Source organism: Carettochelys insculpta, chromosome 12, assembly GCF_033958435.1.
Source record: "Carettochelys insculpta isolate YL-2023 chromosome 12, ASM3395843v1, whole genome shotgun sequence".
In the NCBI taxonomy this organism is placed as follows: Eukaryota; Metazoa; Chordata; order Testudines; family Carettochelyidae; genus Carettochelys; species Carettochelys insculpta.
This window is the reverse complement of record NC_134148.1, coordinates 29,089,531-29,109,828: the sequence shown is the minus strand read 5'-3', so window position 1 is coordinate 29,109,828 and position 20,298 is coordinate 29,089,531. Positions and strand designations below refer to the sequence as shown.

General features: G+C 44.8%; 1 protein-coding gene across 4 annotated transcripts in view; it reads left to right on the top strand.

The window, feature by feature from the left end:
* The window catches only part of CEMIP (cell migration inducing hyaluronidase 1), a 70,983-nt gene extending 53,707 nt beyond the window's left edge, over positions 1 to 17,276 (top strand). For 2 of the 4 annotated variants that reach the window (XM_075006362.1, XM_075006365.1), the window contains exons 21-28: positions 456 to 671; positions 1,198 to 1,409; positions 1,871 to 2,056; positions 3,633 to 3,837; positions 5,856 to 5,942; positions 6,564 to 6,721; positions 10,885 to 10,985; positions 12,712 to 17,276. In XM_075006362.1, the coding sequence (XP_074862463.1) occupies positions 456 to 671; positions 1,198 to 1,409; positions 1,871 to 2,056; positions 3,633 to 3,837; positions 5,856 to 5,942; positions 6,564 to 6,721; positions 10,885 to 10,985; positions 12,712 to 12,839 (1,293 nt within the window). In that variant the 3' untranslated portion in view covers positions 12,840 to 17,276. Of the gene's footprint in view, positions 1 to 455; positions 672 to 1,197; positions 1,410 to 1,870; positions 2,057 to 3,632; positions 3,838 to 5,852; positions 5,943 to 6,563; positions 6,722 to 10,884; positions 10,986 to 12,711 lie in introns of all 4 variants that reach the window. The other 2 variants (XM_075006361.1, XM_075006363.1) reach the window with 1 other exon arrangement.
* The last annotated feature ends 3,022 nt before the right edge of the window (positions 17,277 to 20,298 follow it).

The window sequence follows — 20,298 nt, the reverse complement described above, 5'->3', positions numbered from 1 at the left end:
AAGCAGACGAGGAAGGAAGACCAAGTATTCTAGCAAATGTCAGGTAGTGAGACAAAACCAACACTGCTAAAGGTGGCCACAGATTTTGGGGGCTGCTTTCTGGGGACACCTGAGTCTGACTCACAGGGGTGCTGATTTCCTTCCATAAGTGCTGAGCACCTAGAAGCTCCGTTGACTTCATCTGGCAAGTTCAGAGCTTCGTAGGCCTGGTTTGCAGATGTCTCAAGTTGAGGAGCAAAAAGTGAAGTGCCAAAAATCAATGCCCATTTTTGGCCCTCATATATAATAACCACCTCTAGCATGACCAGCACATCCAAATGCTGCTTCTTGTCTAAACTATTTTACAGTTCTCAGTGAAATCAGTCAACTTGAACCATTCCAGAATTCTCCTTCATTTAAAGTGCTAAGCAGTGAATTGTTCCTGCGGTATGTGAATATGTCACTGTTCTGTTCAGATTACCTCAAGAGTGTTCTTTGGAGAACCTGGACCCTGGTTCAATGACCTGAGTATGGATGGTGATAAAACATCAGTTTTTCATGATGTAGATGGCTCTGTGTCAGAATATCCAGGTTCATACCTCATAAAGGAAGATAACTGGTTGATCAAACACCCAGACTGTATTGACGTGCCAGATTGGAGAGGTGCCATCTGCAGCGGGCACTATGCACAGGTACAAAGAATTTACATTTCCTTGTGGCTTTACACACACCGATGAGTTTGCCTGTTAAATATTATAGCACATTTTCAAAGTCATTTTAAAAATCTTGGCCATGAATATTAAACAATGAAAAAAAAATTGCACTTCTGTAGTAACTTCTTTCAAAAATCCCCAAGCTTGTAAGAAGCATTAATTAATTATGTTTCACAAAATGACTCTAGATTTTTTTTTATTGTTATTTTCCTTATTTTTAGGTCACAGCTAAATTAAGTGACTTACCCACATTCTAACCTCTGTAGAACACAAGACAGAATCTGGATTTCCTAAAGTCCTGTGACTTAACCATAAAACTGTTCTTCCTGCCATAAAATCACTAGGTATCACTGCCTAGAGCCAATCCATCACTCTCCCTTATGTGCAGTGAACTTTTTAGTTAGCAATGTTTTAGATGCTGCAAGTGTTTTCAGAGTAATATATTTAAAGCCAATTTGTAAGCATCTATTTTATTAAATCAATTGTGACTGTTTTCCTAATCCAGATATACATCCAGGCCTACAAGTCTGCCACCCTGAGAATGAAAATAATCAAAAATGACTACCACAGCCATCCTCTCTACTTGGAGGGGGCTTTAAGCAAAAGTTCTCATTACCAACAGTATCAGCCAGTTATAACACTGCGGAAAGGTTATACTGTGCACTGGGATAAAACAGCACCTGAGGAACTGGCTATATGGCTCATCAACTTCAACAAGTGAGTGATCCCTCCAAACCTTAACCCATGGACGTAGCATTCCAACCCAGCAGTGTGGCTGTACTTTGTTCAAGTGTGATCTTATTGACATAGTCTTGATGAGTTCTTTTAGGGTTGACCTAAGTATTCCATGAAGTCACCTCTGAACTGCCCCATCTTTTAATTGGTCATACTTACATCCCCCAGGTTAGGTACTGAAAGGTAATGACACATTTCTTAGATGCCTGGGATCAACTTAATCCCCCTGTGAATAGATGCCAATGGTATTAGAAGAGAGATGTGTTTAGCCCATATTGCTTAAGTAGCACATAGATATTCTTTTAAAGTCTAAATTATAATGACCAGCCAAGAAAAAAATTGTTGCTTTTTCGAGCAAACTATTTAATTTGGCTTATGAGAGACCCAGCAAAGTCAGTCATGTGTCCTATTATTTGTTATAATTTGTCTCTTTGCTGTTTTAGGAATGACTGGATCCAACTAGGGTTGTGTTACCCTAAAGGGACGACATTTTCCATTCTCTCAGACATCCACAATCGCCTCTTGAAAAAAACATACAAAACTGGGACCTTCTATAGGACCTTGCAGATGGAGAAATTGGAGCACCGATATCCAACCAAAGGATACTATTATTGGGATGAGGACGCTGGGTAAGGAAATAGCCCTCGTTCAGCTAGACAGATAAGAGAGAACTGTCTGAACCAGAAAGTGTTTTGGATCATACCAACATTCAAGTGCAAACTGGGATCACCCCAAACAGATTCCATAAGACCTGATCGACTTCATTTCCTTCAGACTCACGGTGACTGCCACTCACTCCTGTGCTCACAGCCACTCGCCTCAGTGGCTCTCAGTGCCAAATGAATACCCAGCAGGGTAGAAGGCAAAAAAGAGAAGGAACACCAAGTTCTTAGCAGTGCAAGTGTGCTGAACAAGCATAAAACCCTTGTCATTTCAAAATTAGGTCTAGGAATCTTAAATCCTGACCATGTATGAAGATCAGCATGGTGGAACGTAGCTGCTTAGCTCATTTGAAGAGGACAAATGTATCCCTTGGGAGATAGGCCTTCCTCTCTAGCTATCTAAAAAGCAGCCCCAATTTTCTGGAAGAAAAAGAGATGTGTATAGGTGTATGTGTGTAATACAGGAACATGACAGCCCCTCAGTGAAAATGTTGCATGGATGGAGGGGGAGTGAATTTGTGTTTCCATTGCTGCAGTATCTCCTGGAGGAGGAAGTGGAGTGGCTGTGGTGCATGAGAATGGACTGGGCACTGAGGAGCAGGAAGAACTTCTTAGGCTAGTCTAGAACTCAGAGTGACTGGAAGGTGGGGCCAGTGAAGACATCCTGCCTGAAGGAGGGGCAGGAGCACATGTACTAGCTTCCAGGGTGGATGGAAGATGACAGAGGGAACTGGCACCTGGACAGGGAGCAAGGTGACAGCAGTGCACATGGCACCAATCACCTGGTGAGGGATGAAGGAGTTCAAGGCACCAGCCCTGGAGGAACTGCCGTAGAAATGGCAGTCGGCAGGGGATGCCCATTTCCCTCCCCTCCTCCATCTCCATTCTCAGTAACTTCTTGCTCTCCCTCCTATTCCTCCACCCCGATTCACAGGGAGCATCCTCCCCCTCTGAATAAACATTGATCCACACACTGATTTCTATAAAAATAATGGCTCTCTAGAGCAGGAGTGGCAAACCAGCTAAAGAGCAAAAGCCAAAATATCTGTGGACAGAGTGCAAAGAGCCACGTATTACATATTTTATTTTTATCTATCTAGCGATAGATAAAAATTAATATATAATACGTAGCTCAATGCCCTCCTCTTCTCCCAGAGCCAGGTATTCTCAACCCCCTGTTCTAATCCAATGCTCTCCCCAACCTCGCCTCCAGCGCCATGCACCCCCAGCCCGCCCTTCACTGTCACCCAATCCCCCTCCCTCAGAGCCAGACACCCAACACACACACACACTCCCAGAGTGTGGCTCCAAGGAGGAGCCACGTTTCATTGCTCAAAGAGCCATATGTGGCTCAAGACACCCCGTGGGTTGGTCACCCCTGGTCTAGAGAGAGAACATTTGCCCCACATCACACACCATGTATATATCTATTAGCATCAGTCTGGGATAGCCGTATGACACATTGCATTCACAAAGCACTGGAACGTATTTGTCTGAGCGTGTAACACCCTGTGATTTGTGCATTGTCTTCCCCATTCTGAAGGCTGCTGTTTCTGAAGCTCAAAGCCCAGCACGAGAAGGAGAAGTTTGCCTTCTGCTCAGTCCAAGGCTGCGAGAGGATAAGGATCAAAGCAAACATCCCAAAGAATGCTGGAATCAGTGACTGTGAAGCCAAGGCCTATCCAAAATACATGGAAACTCCAGTAGTAGATGTGCCAATGCCTAAGAAGCTTTCTACCACACCAATGGTAAAGTATCGTGTTTCCTACTACATTCTATTACCAATGTTTCCTGGTAAATTTATAAGGTTTTTCTTGCCTCGTTCCTTGGAGACCAGCTGTAGGAGGACTACTCTGCCCAGTGCATAACTTTTTGAAATGGTCCAGAAGCATAAACCCACCTAACCCTGATACAAGTGCAGAAAATAGAGATTAGTAAAAGATGCCAGAAGCTGCAGCAAGTTATATCAATTAGTTATTTTTCCACAGTGCTGCCTCCCACCTCCAGCCAATCCCACGGCTGGGGCTACTGAGGTGCTGGTTCTCAGTACTGGCACAGAAAAAGGACTTCTTTTCCATGCAACAATATACGCCTGCCTCCTAGGACTAGGTGCTGCATACTCATGTGGTAATGGGGATAGCTCTGATGTATGGAAAGCTGCATTTCACAGTAAGAAATGTATCTCCTAATGTGCCGGGGTAGAGTGCTGTGCACAGAAATATAACACATAAAAGCTACGTCTACATGGGTATGCTACATCGAAATAGCTTATTTCGATGTAGCGAAATCAAAATAAGCTATTTCGATGAATAGCGTCTACACGTCCTCCAGGGCTGGTGCCGTCGACATTCAATGTCGACGTTGGGCAGCACTACATCGAAGTAGGTGCTGCAGGGGAGCTTCTACACACCAAAGCGGCCCACATCGAAATAAGGTTGCCAGGAACAGCTGCAGACAGGGTCACAGGGCGGACTCAACAGCAAGCCGCTCCCAGACACACTTGCACTAAACAGCACAAGATCCACAGAGCCGACAACTGGTTGCAGACCCTGTGCATGCAGCATGGATCCCCAGCTGCAGCAGCAGCAGGCAGAAGCCCTGGGCTAAGGGCTGCTGCACACGGTGACCATAGAGCCCCGCAGGGGCTGGAGAGAGCGTCTCTCAACCCCTCAGCTGATGGCCGCCATGGCAGACCCCGCTAATTCGATGTTGCAGGACGTGGATTGTCTACACGTGCCCTACTTCGTCGTTCAACGTCGAAGTAGGGCGCTATTCCCATCTCCTGTTGGGGATAGCGACTTCGACATCTCGCCACCTTACGTCGATTTCAACTTCGAAATAGCGCTCACCACGTGTAGACGTGGCAGGTGCTATTTCGAAGTGGGCACGGCTACTTCGAAGTAGCCAGCTCGTGTAGACGCGGCTAAAGTGATGAGCAGGGTGACAGGTTGTGCAGGAGAACTTGATCCTGCTCTTATGAGACTTCTGCCCGCCGTGGCCACCTAATCACAGATGCAGTGCTAGCGGGGTGATTGCCAAGCTAGGGGTATGTCTATGCTGTAAACAAGAAACTGATGGCACTGAGGGGAGTACTATGTTGGGGGAAAAAGTCGAACTGCTATACGCAACTCCAGCTGCGAGAATAACATACCTGGAGTTTCAGTACCTTAGGTTCACTTTCCTCACTGTCCCCAACACAGGAGATCAACGGGAGAAATAGTCATGAAGAATACCGGGGTCGACTGGGATGCCCCAAACATCTGATTTAGAACGTCCCTACTAAACACACTAAATTGAACCCTGCAAGATTGACCTCTGGCGTGCTGATCTTCCTCTAATTAAAGATGTGCCCCAAGTTTCAGAGCCCTGGGCAAGTGACTCAGGCTCACAGGGCTCAGGCTGTGGGGCTACAAGTAGCAGTGTGGATGTTTGCACATCAAGGATTCTGCTGAGCGACAGAAGCATGTTGTGCTCCCAGCCCAGCCCCCTGTTCAGCTTCTCACTTGGAGCAAAGCCTCAATTAACACACAACACTGCACAAAACAAAATGTCCTATTTGCAAAACTGGCAGAATTTAAAACAAGGACATGATCAGATCAGGGGTTAATATTTTGCCCTGAATTCTTTAACAGGGTAATTTGACAAGTGTCAACTTATTATGTACTCTTTTATTGTTGATTAAACTGCTAGGAAGTTCTTGGTTTAAAATAAACAGCTTCTGGGGAACGTACAAAAGTGGCAAATTCCATTTTCTATCTTTCAGCAGAAGAATAAGGACCATTTCCTAGAGCTGAAAGTAGAAACCTTCAAGACCAGATATTTCCACCTCCGGGATGATTTTGCATACATTGAGGTAAGTGTTTTTTTTTAACTCAGCCAAATTTGTTGGACTCTTACAAATTCATAGGTTAAAAGTCTGAGGTTTCACCCAGAGTTTACTTAGGAAGCTGCCACTGATTCTCATTAGGAATTAAATCATTCAGGCCACATCTCTGAGGCAACATCTACTCTAGACTAAAAACGTCAACTGCAGATATGCAATTCTAAGCTACGCCAATTGTGCAGCCAAAATCAATGTATCCGTGCTTGACTAAGTTGGCTGCCTATACAGGGGAAGGTCAACAGGAGAAATGCTGCTGTCAACTTCCCTTAACTCCTGGCATCTTGCAAGGAGTACAGAGGTTGACCACGACCCTGAGGGGTGGATTTCATGCATCTTTACTAGCTGTGCAAAATCAAAACCTGCAATATGAACCCTGAAGGGGTCCATCTTCCAGGGTAGTGTAGATCTGCCCTTAGGAAAATGAGTAGTACTTACAACATAAGAGGCAAAGATTCAAATTGATCCAAACTTAGGAGTTTGGGAATCCTATCCCTTGAAGCAAAGGGCAGTTCAATGCTGCCATGCCCAAGCCAGGAAGCTTCTTAAAATTATGAACTTGAATTTCTTCAGCATATCTTTTCTCTTCTGCAGGTTGATGGTAAGAAGTATTTCCTCCCTGATGATGGCATCCAAGTAGTTGTGATTGATGGTGAGCATGGGAAAACTGTTGATCGAATAAGCTTCAAAAATTCTATTCTACAGGGAATCCCAACACAGATAGACAATTATGTCAACAACATCAAAAACAAGTAAGTAAATAATCTTGTGTATAATAAAACTTTAGTGTGCAGTAGTTTTGCTGAAACACTGAGCTTTTTCTTTGCCATAGTCACCTGACATGGGTTAGAGTTACAAAATCTGAATATCCCAGTTATATGACTTGGTTCAGTATCGACTTCATCAGGCTCCCATCAGAATCCAAATACTGAGTTTCAAGTGTAACCCTAGAGGCAAAGAGACCACTGACAAGGGAGAGCGAAGTCTGTGCTCTACAACCTTGGTTGAGAAGCAGCTGGCTTTTTGCTCATGTGGTAGAGGCTTATGCACTAAATTCCAGAGGTCCCAGGTTCAGTTCCACCTGGTGTTGGTTAAACAAAGAAATGTTAGAATGTTATGTCCCAAACTCTTGTTCTGAGCAGCTATATCCTGAAGCACAGTGGTCTAGTCAGATATTAATAGAAACCATATCAAAGCTTCTCAAATTGAGGACTGTGTTCCTTGCTTATATAGATTTGTAGGCAATATTAATGCATCTAATTGTTGTTATAGGTGTTCGTTCAGATTTGAAATCTGGTAACTGCCATATATTCCTTGCAAATACACCTCTGTCTATTATTTTGTCGATTAACCTTGTCTGAAGCCTCTGTAAACCAATCAACAGTTGTTCTAATGCCTCACAGAAAGTTTCTCATGAAATTCCTTTGAAGTAGATACTTCTGCTTTCCTGCTGGTTTGAGTGACAGAGTGCTGCAACAATATATAGAGTAGTCAGTGCAGAGGAGTAAATTAATTGTTAATTTTCTCTCATAATCTGGATATGTCGAAGTAGGCTCCTGTCCTCCTTCATAAAGGGTGCTATCTTATTCCCAGTTGAAATCAATTAGCCTGATTTCTATTTATGCTTAGACAATTTTACACTTCCAAAGTGGCTTAAAACAGCCTCCATGTAACTAAGAATCAGGCCCAATGGCTTCAGTGGACACAGATTTGGACCCCTGTGAGCCACAGTGAAAATTGTCATCTCATTCCCACTGATACCAAATGGCTGCTAGATTTTGGAGCAGAATAAATGACCTGTGGTCCTACTGGTTTCTGGTGCAACTGCTCTTTCAACACAAACTAAGGAGGACCAGATGATGGAATCTACTGGAATTTGCAGTAGGTGAAGCATGGGTTATGTGTCTAAGATGGGACTTATATATAGATTTGGTACTGGTATAACCATATCAGGCGAGGGAGGGGTGTGGTATTTTTACCAAAATACTCATGCCTGTACAACTCTTACTGTGCTTGTTGTTGTAATGATCTGCAGATACCTTATACTGGTATAGCTCATTTCCTTTGCTGTATAAGCACCTTTGTTTACTGCATCCAAACACAGGGCTTGTACTATTTCAGTTACACAGGTGTAATTAAAGCAGTAGTGTGGTGATGGTGGTAATTGTAGTAGGCCTATAAACGTGATGTTTGGACTGCCATGAAAGTCAGTGGGAGTTAAGAGCAATTAAGCAATTTAGTAAGGTGTATTCAATAGGGTAGTAACGTTGGACTAGTCTCCTGTTCTTCTGGAATGTTCTCTTGGCCCTTTCCTCCTTTCTCCTGCCTGCTATCTGGAAATGGGAAACAGCCAGACCTTTTAGCTACAGCTGTTAAATGTACCAGTTATCTGGGAAAGCAAAAATGGTGTCTGCTGTGATGAATCTGTTTGAGCTATACGTTCTAGTAGGTTTGCTTCCTGGAATAATGGAGCCTATTAGTTCACTTCAGGCATTGACTGCAGGCCAACTGTCATATTTTGTATATGTTCATACTTTTGTAATGAGTTTCCCAAAGCAAACATCTGGAACAAGTAGAAGTGATTTTTTTAAAGCTCCATGGTAGGAAAGGCTTAGCTGAAATATTTTTTTTTTTTTTAAGAAAGTGAAATTAAAAAATAATCCCTTTAGTCTGCTTTCAGCTGTTCCATTTAATATTTGCAGTTATAAAACTAATTGGGTTTACAGTGTGTATTTAGTTATATTCTTGGTCTGATATCTGATTATTTTTTAATTTCACCTGCTTTACAGATGGTAGCTATGTTGATGGAAGAATTCTCCCTTACAGGGTCTCAGGTTGGCTTAACTGTATCTCCCAGGAGTGTGAATTTTTCAGGTTTTCGATGACAAGTGAGCCCTAGTGATTATTAAACCTTTGTTCCTGGTTTTTCCTTGAAACTTCTGTATTGCCATTATTCCATTACTGCGGATTAAAACAGAATTGTTAGCTTAAAAGTCAATTCAGCATGGCAATAGCATTCTAATGAATAACAGCTTGAAAACAAGGAACTCTTTGATGGCTAATTACAGTGACCAGTTTGTTTTGCTGTAATCAGGCCCTCTGATTTTTTTTATTTTGATGGGGGGAAAGGCAGTTGCCCCAGGGCCTGGCGTTTCAAAGGGTCCCAGACCTTCGACCATCGCCTCTACTACTTGGGCAAGAGTGGTGGCTGGAACTCTGGGCCCCTTTGAAGTTCTGTGGCAGTGCTGTTCTCTGCAGCTGGACGGGAGGGAAGCACTAATGTCTGACTGCCCTAGGTCCCACCCCTTCTGGGGTGCAGAAACAGGCCCCTCTCCCGTCTTGCCCCCGGGCCTGTGGTGGCTATTAGCCCAGCTGGCTGTAACACAGTGGGGTTGATCCATCAAGACTTTCTGCCTGAAAAACTGCCATGGACATCACTGGGGACACATGTACATGGAGAGTATGCAAAATAAAGTGAATTAAATTAGTCACATATTTTATCAATCAGTCTGCAATACCTCTTTTAACGAAGAAGAACCCTCTTTGCTGTAAGGACCAAGGACCATCTTTGGAGTCAGTGGCAAAATTCCCATTTTCTTCAGTTGCACTAGGGTATCTTGGTGCCATCTCTGGAGAGGTCTTGGGACCTTGCAGAAGAATAGGCTTGCTAACATCTTTACTTTGCCTATAGTCAGAAGGGCTGACAGCCTCAATAGGCTCCTGGGCAAGTGGGGGGGCTGGTCTGTGCCCCTGAAAGGGGCGGGGCCTCAGACAGAAAGGGAGGAGCTGAAGCAGCCACCCCTCAGTGCTGCGCAGAGTGCAGTGCTCAGGCAGTGATTTAAAGGGGACCAGGACTCCAGCCACTGCCACTTCACATGAGCAGTGTAGCCAGAAGCTGCTGGGCCCTGGGGTAACTGCCCCCTTTGGCCATGTCTACACTAGCCCCAAACTTCGAAATGGTCATCTGCTCCCATCAGCAGATGGGAATAAGGGGACTTCGAAGTAGCCAGGGTCCTTTCGAAAAGGAGCCCCGTCTGGACGAGCTGCGCGGCAGCGAGCCGCGTCAATTTCAAAGTGCCGCGGCTGCCTACATGCTAATGAGGCACTGAATATGTATTTCAGCACTTCATTAGTAAACTTCGAAATGGCCATTTGCATGGCCATTTCGAAGTTTGGGGCTAGTGTAGACATAGCCTTTGTGTTCTCCCTTCACCCTCCCTAATGGAGGGCCTGACTCTATTTTAACTGGGATGGTTTTGTCTACAGAATGCCCTTCCAGGTGTACAATTTGCTAGAGGATTTTTCTTCACCTCCTCTAACCTGTTTTACGGTGTTCCTTAAACAGATACTGAAATTTACTCCAGAGGTTGGTATAGGTTTGTAATAGGTAAAATGATCTGATCCCTGGACCATACATCATTTGTACTTCAGCCTGAGCTTATAAAGCACCCCAGTATTTTTTGGAAGACATGTACTATTTATAAGGCCACTTTTGCATCAAATATGCACTCAAAAAGAATGGAAAATATCAGACTCTCTGCACAGGTTCCAGGGAGGTGGATTTATTGGAGATTTCATCCATTGCTGACATGCAAACAAAAAGTTAAACAAGAACTGCTGAGTGCATCCCAGATGGAGCGCATTCCACTCAGAGTGGTGTGTGATGGAAATGCTGATTTCCAAAATTTAAGCTGTTCTAGAAAATCAGTGTAAAGTGAGCAAATTAAATATGCTTTCTAATGGATTGTGCACATATGGAAAAATGAGTATGTGGCACAGTCATTGGAAAACATCAGTGACCTAGTTCACAGGCATCCCAGGGTCACCCTAAGGGCAGACACCAATGTTTAAATCAGACCAGTGATAAATGCTTAACTATTGTTCATTTGTTTATATATGGTTTTATTTTCTTTAGCTCCATAGTGGTAATGGCATCCAAAGGCAGATTCATTTCAAAAGGACCCTGGACAAAAGTACTGGAAAAACTTGGAGTCGAAAAGGGTTTTAAGTTAAAAGGTAAGGAATAGTACAAATCTAAATAAAAAAAACCTTTCAATTTGTTTACCTAACAAGTTTAATAACTTAAGTTTACCAACTCCTGCTAGTAAATTGTCTTTGCACCAATACATGGGTATGTTGCTTCTCAACTAGACTGGTATGTTGGTGAGAGAAATGCAGACCTCCCTCCTTGAGGGTAGTTTGGGAAAGACCTCGGGACTCCTGCCACCCAGACTCATGGTGGTGTCCGTCATGGGAGGAAATAAGTATAAGGAGACGGCACCCTCCGCTCCTGCTAGCATGGCATCTACAGCAGATGGAGAGCAGGCAGGGCATGGAAAACACACCCAGATAGTGCCCTTCCAAGCAGCGGGAAGTGAAAACGTCCAATTAAAGACCATTATGAGTGCGTCTCCTAAACATCCAGGCTTTTAAACCAGAGTGCCAAATCTCAGTACAACTAAATAGCTGTTTCAAACAGAGTATTTTAACCCTCCAAACTTCCCCATTTTCCCTGCAAGTGCCTAACCCTTTCACAGCTACCTCACAATATTCTGTGTTTACAGTGCAACGGTTAACTCAGAATTACCCTGAGTTCCATCCTGAAAGGACATCCTCTAGGAAGGAGTGCTTCTCTGCACACTGTCACAGCCATGACCCCCCCAAATGCAGTTCCCAGAAGCAATGATCCTTTTTTAAGGCAGGCCTATGCTACAACAGCTGGTCAATTAAAGCTATGTAATTTTGAGTCGCATTTTAGCGTAACTCAAATCGACGTAGCTTAGATCTACTTACTGCAAGGTCCACACTGTGTGGGGTCAACAGCAAAAACTCTCCTGTTAATTCCTCTTACTCATCTGGTTCTGTGGGAGTACCAGAGTTGACAGGAGAGTGACCAGCAGTCAATTTACTAGTCTCACTAAATCAATCACCAGTGGGTCAATCACACCCATCTCTAGAACTGCCCCAGCCCTGAGCCTCCCACCCCACAGGCACTCTTAACAGAGGGTGGGGGATCGACATCTTCCCCCCCCATTCATATGGGAACATTGCTTCCTGTTCCCCTTCCTCAGCATGCAAGCATGGGGAAAAGTGTCCAGCTGGTGCATTCCTCACTCTGTCTGGGGAGTGCAGGGGGCAGACGAACCTGGACCTGCCCCAGAGGAAGGACATGCACCCCTCCTCCCTGGCTGTGCCCACTGGAGCCATGGAGAGATGCTTCTCATCTTGTCCTAAGCTGCTGCAGAGAGAGAGCTGGGGTACTCCTCTCTCCTGGGACAGGTTGCACACTGAACCCCTCCTCCCCAGCCCCACCCCAGAGCAAAGATTCAAATGAAGAAAAACAAAAATTAGTTGAGTTAAGGACCTGAGCAACACTGGATAAATCTTCTTCTAGCATCTAATAACAGCTGTTCAGTCTAGCAGAAGATATAATGCCATCTAATGGCTGGATGTTGAAACCGGGCAAATCCCATCTGGAAATAAAGCATACATTTAATGAGTCATTAGCCACTGGAACAAATGACCAATGATTGTGGTGTACTCTCCATCCCTGACATTTTTAAAATCAAGATGGGATGTTTTTCTAATAGTTCTGCTGAAAAATTATTTTGGGGATGTTTTATGGGCTGTGTTACACAGAAAGCTAGGCTAATACTTACATTGGTCTGCTCTGGCCTTGGACTCTATGAAGGTGCTTCCTCTCCTATGCAGACTACCAATTTTCCTGCTGTTTGGTTTTCAGATAAAATGGCTTTAGTTGGATTCAAAGGCAGCTTTCGACCAGTCTGGGTGAAACTGATTACTGACGAGGACATAGCTAAAATCTATCAAGTTGTGCCAATCCCTGTGGTGAAGAAAATGAAATTATGAAGACACTCTGCTTGGCCTTCCTGCTGTTAGCACTGCCCCAATAGAAAAGGACTACTGACTGCTCACAACAGGCACCCTGCCACAGCCCTCTGGAGGTGTAGTATTTCTCGGTCGCTGTACATGAGGAAAGCTTTATTGGAAGTGGGTAGAGTGGCTTCATGTGACAAAGAGCGTTCCTTGTGCTGCATGTCTTGCTTGAACCTGCCCTATTGATTTGCCCACTGATACCAGATTTACCTTTATTTTCTAAGATAATATCTGGGGCAAGCCTGTTTTCAAATAGTGTGTGTGTGTGTGTGTGTGTCGGAGCTGGGGGAGTGCATCCTCAGGTCGTGTTCTGCCTCTACACCCCTTGTGAGCCTCTCAGGTATGAATGATAAATCTAATTGCCACGCAGGGCTGGGAATTTTCCCATGGGACTGATTGTATCCACTCTGCTGTTTTTTTGAGAGTGCCATCAGCTGCTCCTACAAAACTGGGAATGCAAATTCAGAGGCCGACTGACAATTTGGACCAGAAAGTACAAATTATCCTCTGAATAATGGCCAAACAATGAGAATTCTTTTGAACGCTTCTGCATTATTCTGTCAAAGTTGCAGAATCCTGACACTAAATTGTATATGCTGAGCTACCAGGGAATTAGCACATTTCAGCTGAAGGTACAGAGTGGGGAAAGAAATGGCATAGGGGTGATTTAACAATCTGATGTTTTGGGGTTCACCCAAATCAATAAGGGGCTGTGTCTCCACCTGCCTGGTAGCCCTGGATGCTTCCCTGCTATGCAGCTGTGGCTGAGTCGTGTCACCAGATTAGTGAACTCACACCTGCCTGATTACTGCTTGCAAGGAGACACCATCTGCCTCTTCAGTCCTGAGCCTTCCCAAATCAGCGTCCCCTGCAGTGCTCAGCTTCTCTGTTAGTCTGTAGCATTCACCAAGCCTAATGGAGTTCATTCTGCAAAGGAGTAGACGGTCCACAGCACCAGCCTGGTAGCTTGGCTGAAGATTTTTCTCCTCCGTTTGAAGCACTGCACTGAGGACACGGCATAATAAAACAAGGTGAAGTTCATGAACATAGAAGTGATATTTAAATGATACCCTGTAGGCAGAATTGGGACTTAAATGGCTACAAACAAACCGAGTAAACACACTTCTAAGACTAAAACCTAATTTAAACTAGAGCCTCTTGTTCAGAGTCATCTTCTCACCAGAGAAGTTCTTCCAGCATGGCTGGTAGTTCTTAGCCCCAAACCAACAGAGAGCTCCAAGTGCTTCATTTCTTCAGATGAAGGATGCCAAATAGCTTTTCTTTCCTGCTCATATTCTTGAAGTTTTATCTTCTGTTTTCAATGTCAGGAAGCCCTCCTGGGGGCACCACTTATGGTATCCACCCAGGGGCTAACACCGTGTTCATTTTTGCAGTCTCTTCCCCCTGTTATTGTTACTTAGCTGTCTCTCCAACTTGCTAGTTTGTTTTACCTTTCTTGTAAATGTACTTCCGTTGTCTCTCTTTGCTCAGTTTACGTTGGAGATGCATTTGTGCAGGCAGAACCATGGCCTAAGGGTGGACATCCTACCTGCTGAACAGGTTTAAGAACTTGTGTGTGCTAGAAGTATGTTTTCATACATCATGCATACATGCACCAGCAATAATACTAATGACCAACTTGCTGCCAGTTTGCATATGATCTCTTATGTGGCACCTTTTAGATATACATTGTGACAACAGTAAATTAGGGTACACTAAGATCATTAGTCCAGCTGAAGCTCACTGTTAGACCAGAACACCCTTTGCCTTCTGGCATTGGGGGTGCTTTTAGGGTCACACATCCAAATTCAATATGGTTATAATGGGACCTGCCATTTCTGCTTAGTCCCATAACCAACAGCTGGCCTTCCCACGGGTTTTCATTTATGCTTTTAAGTAGCTGTTGTCATGATTGTATGCTTTCCCCCTGCAAGCAGCCACAGACTAGCAGAAAGGACCTGACAACCAAGCACTTCACCCTTACTCACTGTCTCATACATTCTTTCACCTATAAATCTTCACAGCCAGTCCACGGGACTGGTGGTAGCATGTCATATAGGCCCAGAGAGGAGCCGTCACTGGGGTGACGCAGGCAGAGACTGCGGGGGGTAGTCCTCTTATGCCATCCCTAATCAAGGCTCAGGCTTCAAAATCATGCTTCCAGCGCAATCAAGGGGAATCAGGCCCAATGTATTGTGCCTTATTGCTTGTCATCCTCGGTCAGGAGAGAAAGTATATTACTGGGTCTCACAGTAAGCTGAGCATTGCTGGAGGGTGGGTCCCTAAGATGTAGGGGGCTTTGAGGTCACATGGAGGGGGTGAAGAGTACAAATTGATCCCAGAAGACATCCCATTTCTCCAGATAATGTTATCTTGTGCATTTCCTGCCCCCTTTACTTCAAACCAGAAGGTTCTCATTTAAAAAAAAAAATGCATGAGCAAAGTTGAGTGTCAACAAGAGCTGCTTGCCAGCACTTAACCTTCTAAAAACATTGTGTATTCATCTGTGACATGATGTACTGCTGTGTGTTTCCCCAAGATGTCAGGCTGGGTCTCCCAAGTGGCCTCTGTTATTCAGGTAACTTCAGAAAAATAATTTAAGTAGACAACTCATCCATATTCCAGAATAGCTGTTTCCCTCTCCTCTACCATCCCCCCAAAATCCACTGATGGTTTGTTAATTTTAATTGGACTTATTCCCCTGAGTATTTTTTTTTTCTTTTTTTCCCTCCACTGTATTCTTAAAATGTCAGCTCTGACTTGGAATGAAGCAACCATGATTCCATGTGGCATTGCACAATCTGTCACTGTGCAGAGGCTGAATTCTGCAGAACCTTTCTTATGTTGCTGTGTGAGTCAGTTCCAAGTGGCATTCTGGCTCTACTGTGGGACCATGCCCCTCCAGCCCTCCCTGGGCTTTAGGACTGGAATTTGGGTTTTGTTTTTTGGGGTTTTTTCCTACACTGGTGTCCATTAGCAGAATTTCAAGAGTGTGGCATTTTTTAAAAGCATCCAGAGTTATTTCCTTTTCCGCTAGATTCTTTACAGTCAATTAATGACTCATTCAAGCAATGTTTGTGCCGTTTAGGTCATTTAGGCCAATTCTCCAGGATGCAGTGTGAAAGCGCATAGCTCTCAAGAGACATTTCTATCCCAATGTCTTATGATGATTTGTGGTCTTTCCACCTGCAGATCACATCTATTCCTTAAAAAGAAAAGATTAGCTCACTTACAGTTCATCCTTGATGACGTGAATCTCATTTATCTGAAACTCCCTGCTAGGCAAAACAGGATCATATTGAGTCTAGTACTTGCATCAAAGCTGTTTTAATGTATTCAAAATCCTGAGTGTCCACTTCAACATTCCCATAACCGAAGCTGTACAGTAGGTACAACTGCATCTTTTGCTCTGTATTAGCAGTCATCAGTACAAAGAATGTAAAATGCTAGAAAGGGACCAAAGCCAGATTTTTTTTTCTGAATGTTGTAAGGGGTGAATCAGGATCAAAACACCTCCAAGTCTGGAGTTAGTTTTCCAAGAAGCAGCCTCTGATATTTATAGCTTACTGACGTGTTGCACTTTTGCTGGTGTAGGCAACGAGAACTTTATTGGTACTCAGCTACTACTATGTAAACTTAGTACAATCAAACCCAATGGAGCAGGATTCAAGTACTTTAGCTAATACAAAAGTTACTTGTGTACTAAAGTGCAGCTTCTAATTTTCAAAATTTTTGGAATTCTCAGGGTGAAATCATAAGACTTGGCTTGAGAAAATCATGCTTGGTATTTTTAAATCACGTCTCATCCAGAAAAACAAAGTCTTTCTAAATACTTTGCTCTGTCATGCAAAGATAGTCACATAGGTCTCTTCCTGGGGAAGGGGTTGGGTCTTATTCACAAACTACAAATATCCTGTCTGAAAAGTTTTAAACCTGCAGGTATTTTCATGTTAACTTGCATATACAGTTGTCATCATTAGGGAGATTTTGGGGTGGGGGGGTGTCGGTTCAAATGCTTGTTTTTACCTGTCGCCGAAATAGCTGGTCCTTTTTCGGAACTAGATGTATAGTGTTTTGTACATTTTCCTATAGACCTTACAATGACAAAGATATATTTTCTATTTATTTATTACAAAGGCACTATGAGAACTAAATTGGCAGAGATTTGAAGAGTTGTTGTTAGGTTTTTTAATATTGTCGAAGCTGTTAAGGAGTTTGGAAATGTCTTTTCAAATAATCTGCTTTGCACTTGAAAGTTTTACTTCCACAGAACGTGGCAATAGATTGACTGTCTAGTTTATGCTGACAGAAGCTTTTGGAACAGTCATTCGTAAAGTTTTGTCTTACAACAAAATTTATCTGTAGTAGTTTGGAATACAAAGAGGTTTATCAGAATAAATATTCAATGCCAAATTATGATGTCTGAGTCTTTTGTTTTATGGTAGTGGACTGGTATTTGTTTACATATCTTTTTGACTATGTGCCTGTTCCCTAACGCCTAGAGTATAGTAGGAGATGAATAAATAAGCATGAACATATAGCAGCAAATATCATTTGTTGTTTTCATGAGATGCTCTATATTCCTATGAGGGTCTGGTAGTCAGGGCAATCCAGTAAATTAGCTGGTTACATTTTCCATTGTGAGGCTAACCTAAACAATCTGTCTCTATTAAACCTTTCAAAGGCAGCATTCCTAAAATGAGATTTTGGTGGTAGGAAACATGTATTTCCAGAATCCAAGCCAACACTTTTGAACCAAGTCACATGAAAGCGAGTAGCATTTTAAAGGACATGGTATCACCCTCCTAAGTGATTCAGACTAGGCAGCTAAAACCTCATTGCTCGAGTTTGGCAGCCCATCCTCTCTGGGTTTAAATCAATGACTGCATGACCTCTCCAAATCCCTTACATGCAATAAACTGAAGATGAGCTGAAAGGCAGCACTGAAGCTCTAAGACTTCCCCAGTGGACAAAATGCAAAATGTTCAGGTAGAGTTGATGCTGACCATTGTAACTCCCTGTGGCTTTTATAAACTTTCATCTGGAGGAAGCGTGGGTTTCATTCCAGATTTTGGGGGCAGAGCAGAAGTGTTTTCTGGTGGCTACATGACCTTCCTTTCTCACCTCCTGCAGCCTCCCCCAACACCCATTCCCTCTCTCTGGTTACTTCCCCCATCCCACCTCTCATTGCTTGTGCCCTGTCCCCAGCTCCTGCTCATGCCCCAAGCTCTATTCCTATCCTCCTCCCTCTGCAGCTCCTGCCTTTCCACTGCTACTCCAATCCAATCTTCTCCCCTCCTCCATGCAGTTCTGGTCCCCACCATTACATCTTCAGACCCTCTGCTCCTGTCCCTGCCCCTATATCCTCTCCCTGCTCTGAGTTCTCAGCATCCCCACTATAAAAAAGCTGTTCCAGTGCCCTTGGGAAGGCCATTCTTATCTACTAGTCCCTGGCCTCACCAGAAGAGTTAATCCAGTGCTGCCAGCAGGACTCCCCCACCTGCAGAGCAAGGGAATGAAGGAAGCCATGGCTGGAGGTGGTTGGAGCACCTGGCCCAGTAGGTGGTGGCTGGAAGCTGCAGCTTCATGGACCTAAAGGTAGCTAGCCAGACCCGCCACCCTCCATGTAAGCGTCAAGGAGCACTCGAGCCTGGCTTCTCTGCTCCCTTTGTTTCCTATAGTGAGAGGGATGTGGGGGGCAGAGATAAAAGTCAGTGCTGGCAGGGAGCAGGGGCCAGCCAGCCCCACCCTGCTTTTTGGCTGCAGCTGCTGCTTTTGCTTTGCCTTTGGTCTCAGAGCCTGTCACACTCCCATCATGGCCCTCTCCTTTGTGGGGTGCCCCACCACCTCATGCCTTACAGCAGCCCTGGGGACAAGGCCTGTGCAGATTACTTCCCCTGGGCACAAAGTTGAAGCATGAAACTGCTTGTCCCCCTGCTGTTGGGGCAACATGGGACCTTCCTCGGCTGGGCTGCAGGGCCGTGTACAATGTGCTGACCTGTACGTTATCAGGCCAGTCTAACCACATGAGGCCAGCTCTCTGGCACATCCACATGACAATCAATGGGCAACGAGCCTGGGCCAGGCGTTGGCTCAGTTGCCCCATAACACTACAGCATGTGAGTAATGTGCTCAGTACCACTAAATTTAAACGCATTGCTGAATCAGGGCCGTTAGGTCTGGTTTTGCAACAGCCTTGCCTCTGACAGCAGTTTGGCAGGGGTGCGGGGGTCTTCTGCAGTAGCTGGTAAGTAAGATCATAACTGCAGCCAACTGGGTCACCCATATTTGGCCTGACTGACAGCATGATGAACAGCCCAGAAGGCCAAACTGCAAATGGTGAGGGAGAGAAGAGGTTGCCACTATTTAGCATGACAAACCCCATCCGAAAGCTCCGCTCTACTCACACTGGTGCTCTTCTCCACAGCAGAGAAGCCAGGCGCCCATGTTGCCAGCATGTTAGGGGCGCTTTGCACTGCCCTGCCAGCACCAGGCAGCACTAACTCCAGGTTAACTAGCTATTGGCCAATTCCATCAGCCCAGCTGGGGCCTCGGGTGTGGCAGCATTGCCATGGCAACACAGGCAAGCCTGCTGCCATTGGCTGTCTGCGGGGGTGGGGGTGGGAAAGGAGGGGGTAAAACCCAAACAAAAAGCAGTGTAGCTGGTGGGGGGGAAGACTCCAGTCCTGGCGACTAGCTGTCCCAGAAGCATAGCATCAGGTAAAGATGCAAAATGGGTTTAGGGCAAGGGTGCCAGAGTGTTGAGGGTTTTCTGGGTTGCACCAGACCTGGGGTCGGCCGGCAGGCCATGCCCCCCCCACCTGCAGTTTTTAACATCCCCATAGTTTGGGGGTGCAGAAGGAAGCATTGTTCCCCAAGTGACAAGCCTTGTGCAGCACGGAGCAGTGCCAACAGGGGCTGTGTCTCATGGTGAGCTGCTCCACCACCATGAAGTGCAGCCCCTGCCAGCGTGGCTCTGTGACTGCCAAATGCTTTCCTCTGCCCCTGAAACAATGCCCACATGAAAAGGTGGGGGGGGGGGGCAGGACCCACTGTGTTCTGGCTCTGGTGTCATATGGACATATTTGCCCTCCTCCTCCTGGGCATGTGCCACTCTCACCTTGGCTGGTCCAGAGAACTGGGGCCTTTAGTTATGGTTTAAAAACATCTTTGGGGCCTATATAAATAAGCATTTGAGTTTTAAGCAAAGCCATTCCAGTTCCAAATCAGCTGAGCTACTTGCCTGAAAAAGCCAAACTCATCTTCCAATGCAAAGCAGAGAACTTCCAATAACCCTCACTTCTGGGGCCTGTCCTGGCATTTTAAACTGGAAAAAGCCTTTTAAAAACATGAAATATGAAAAGAACTGGGACACTAAAGCATGAAAGGGTATTGGCCTCTAATAACAGGCGGCTCAGATGAAAAAGCTGCC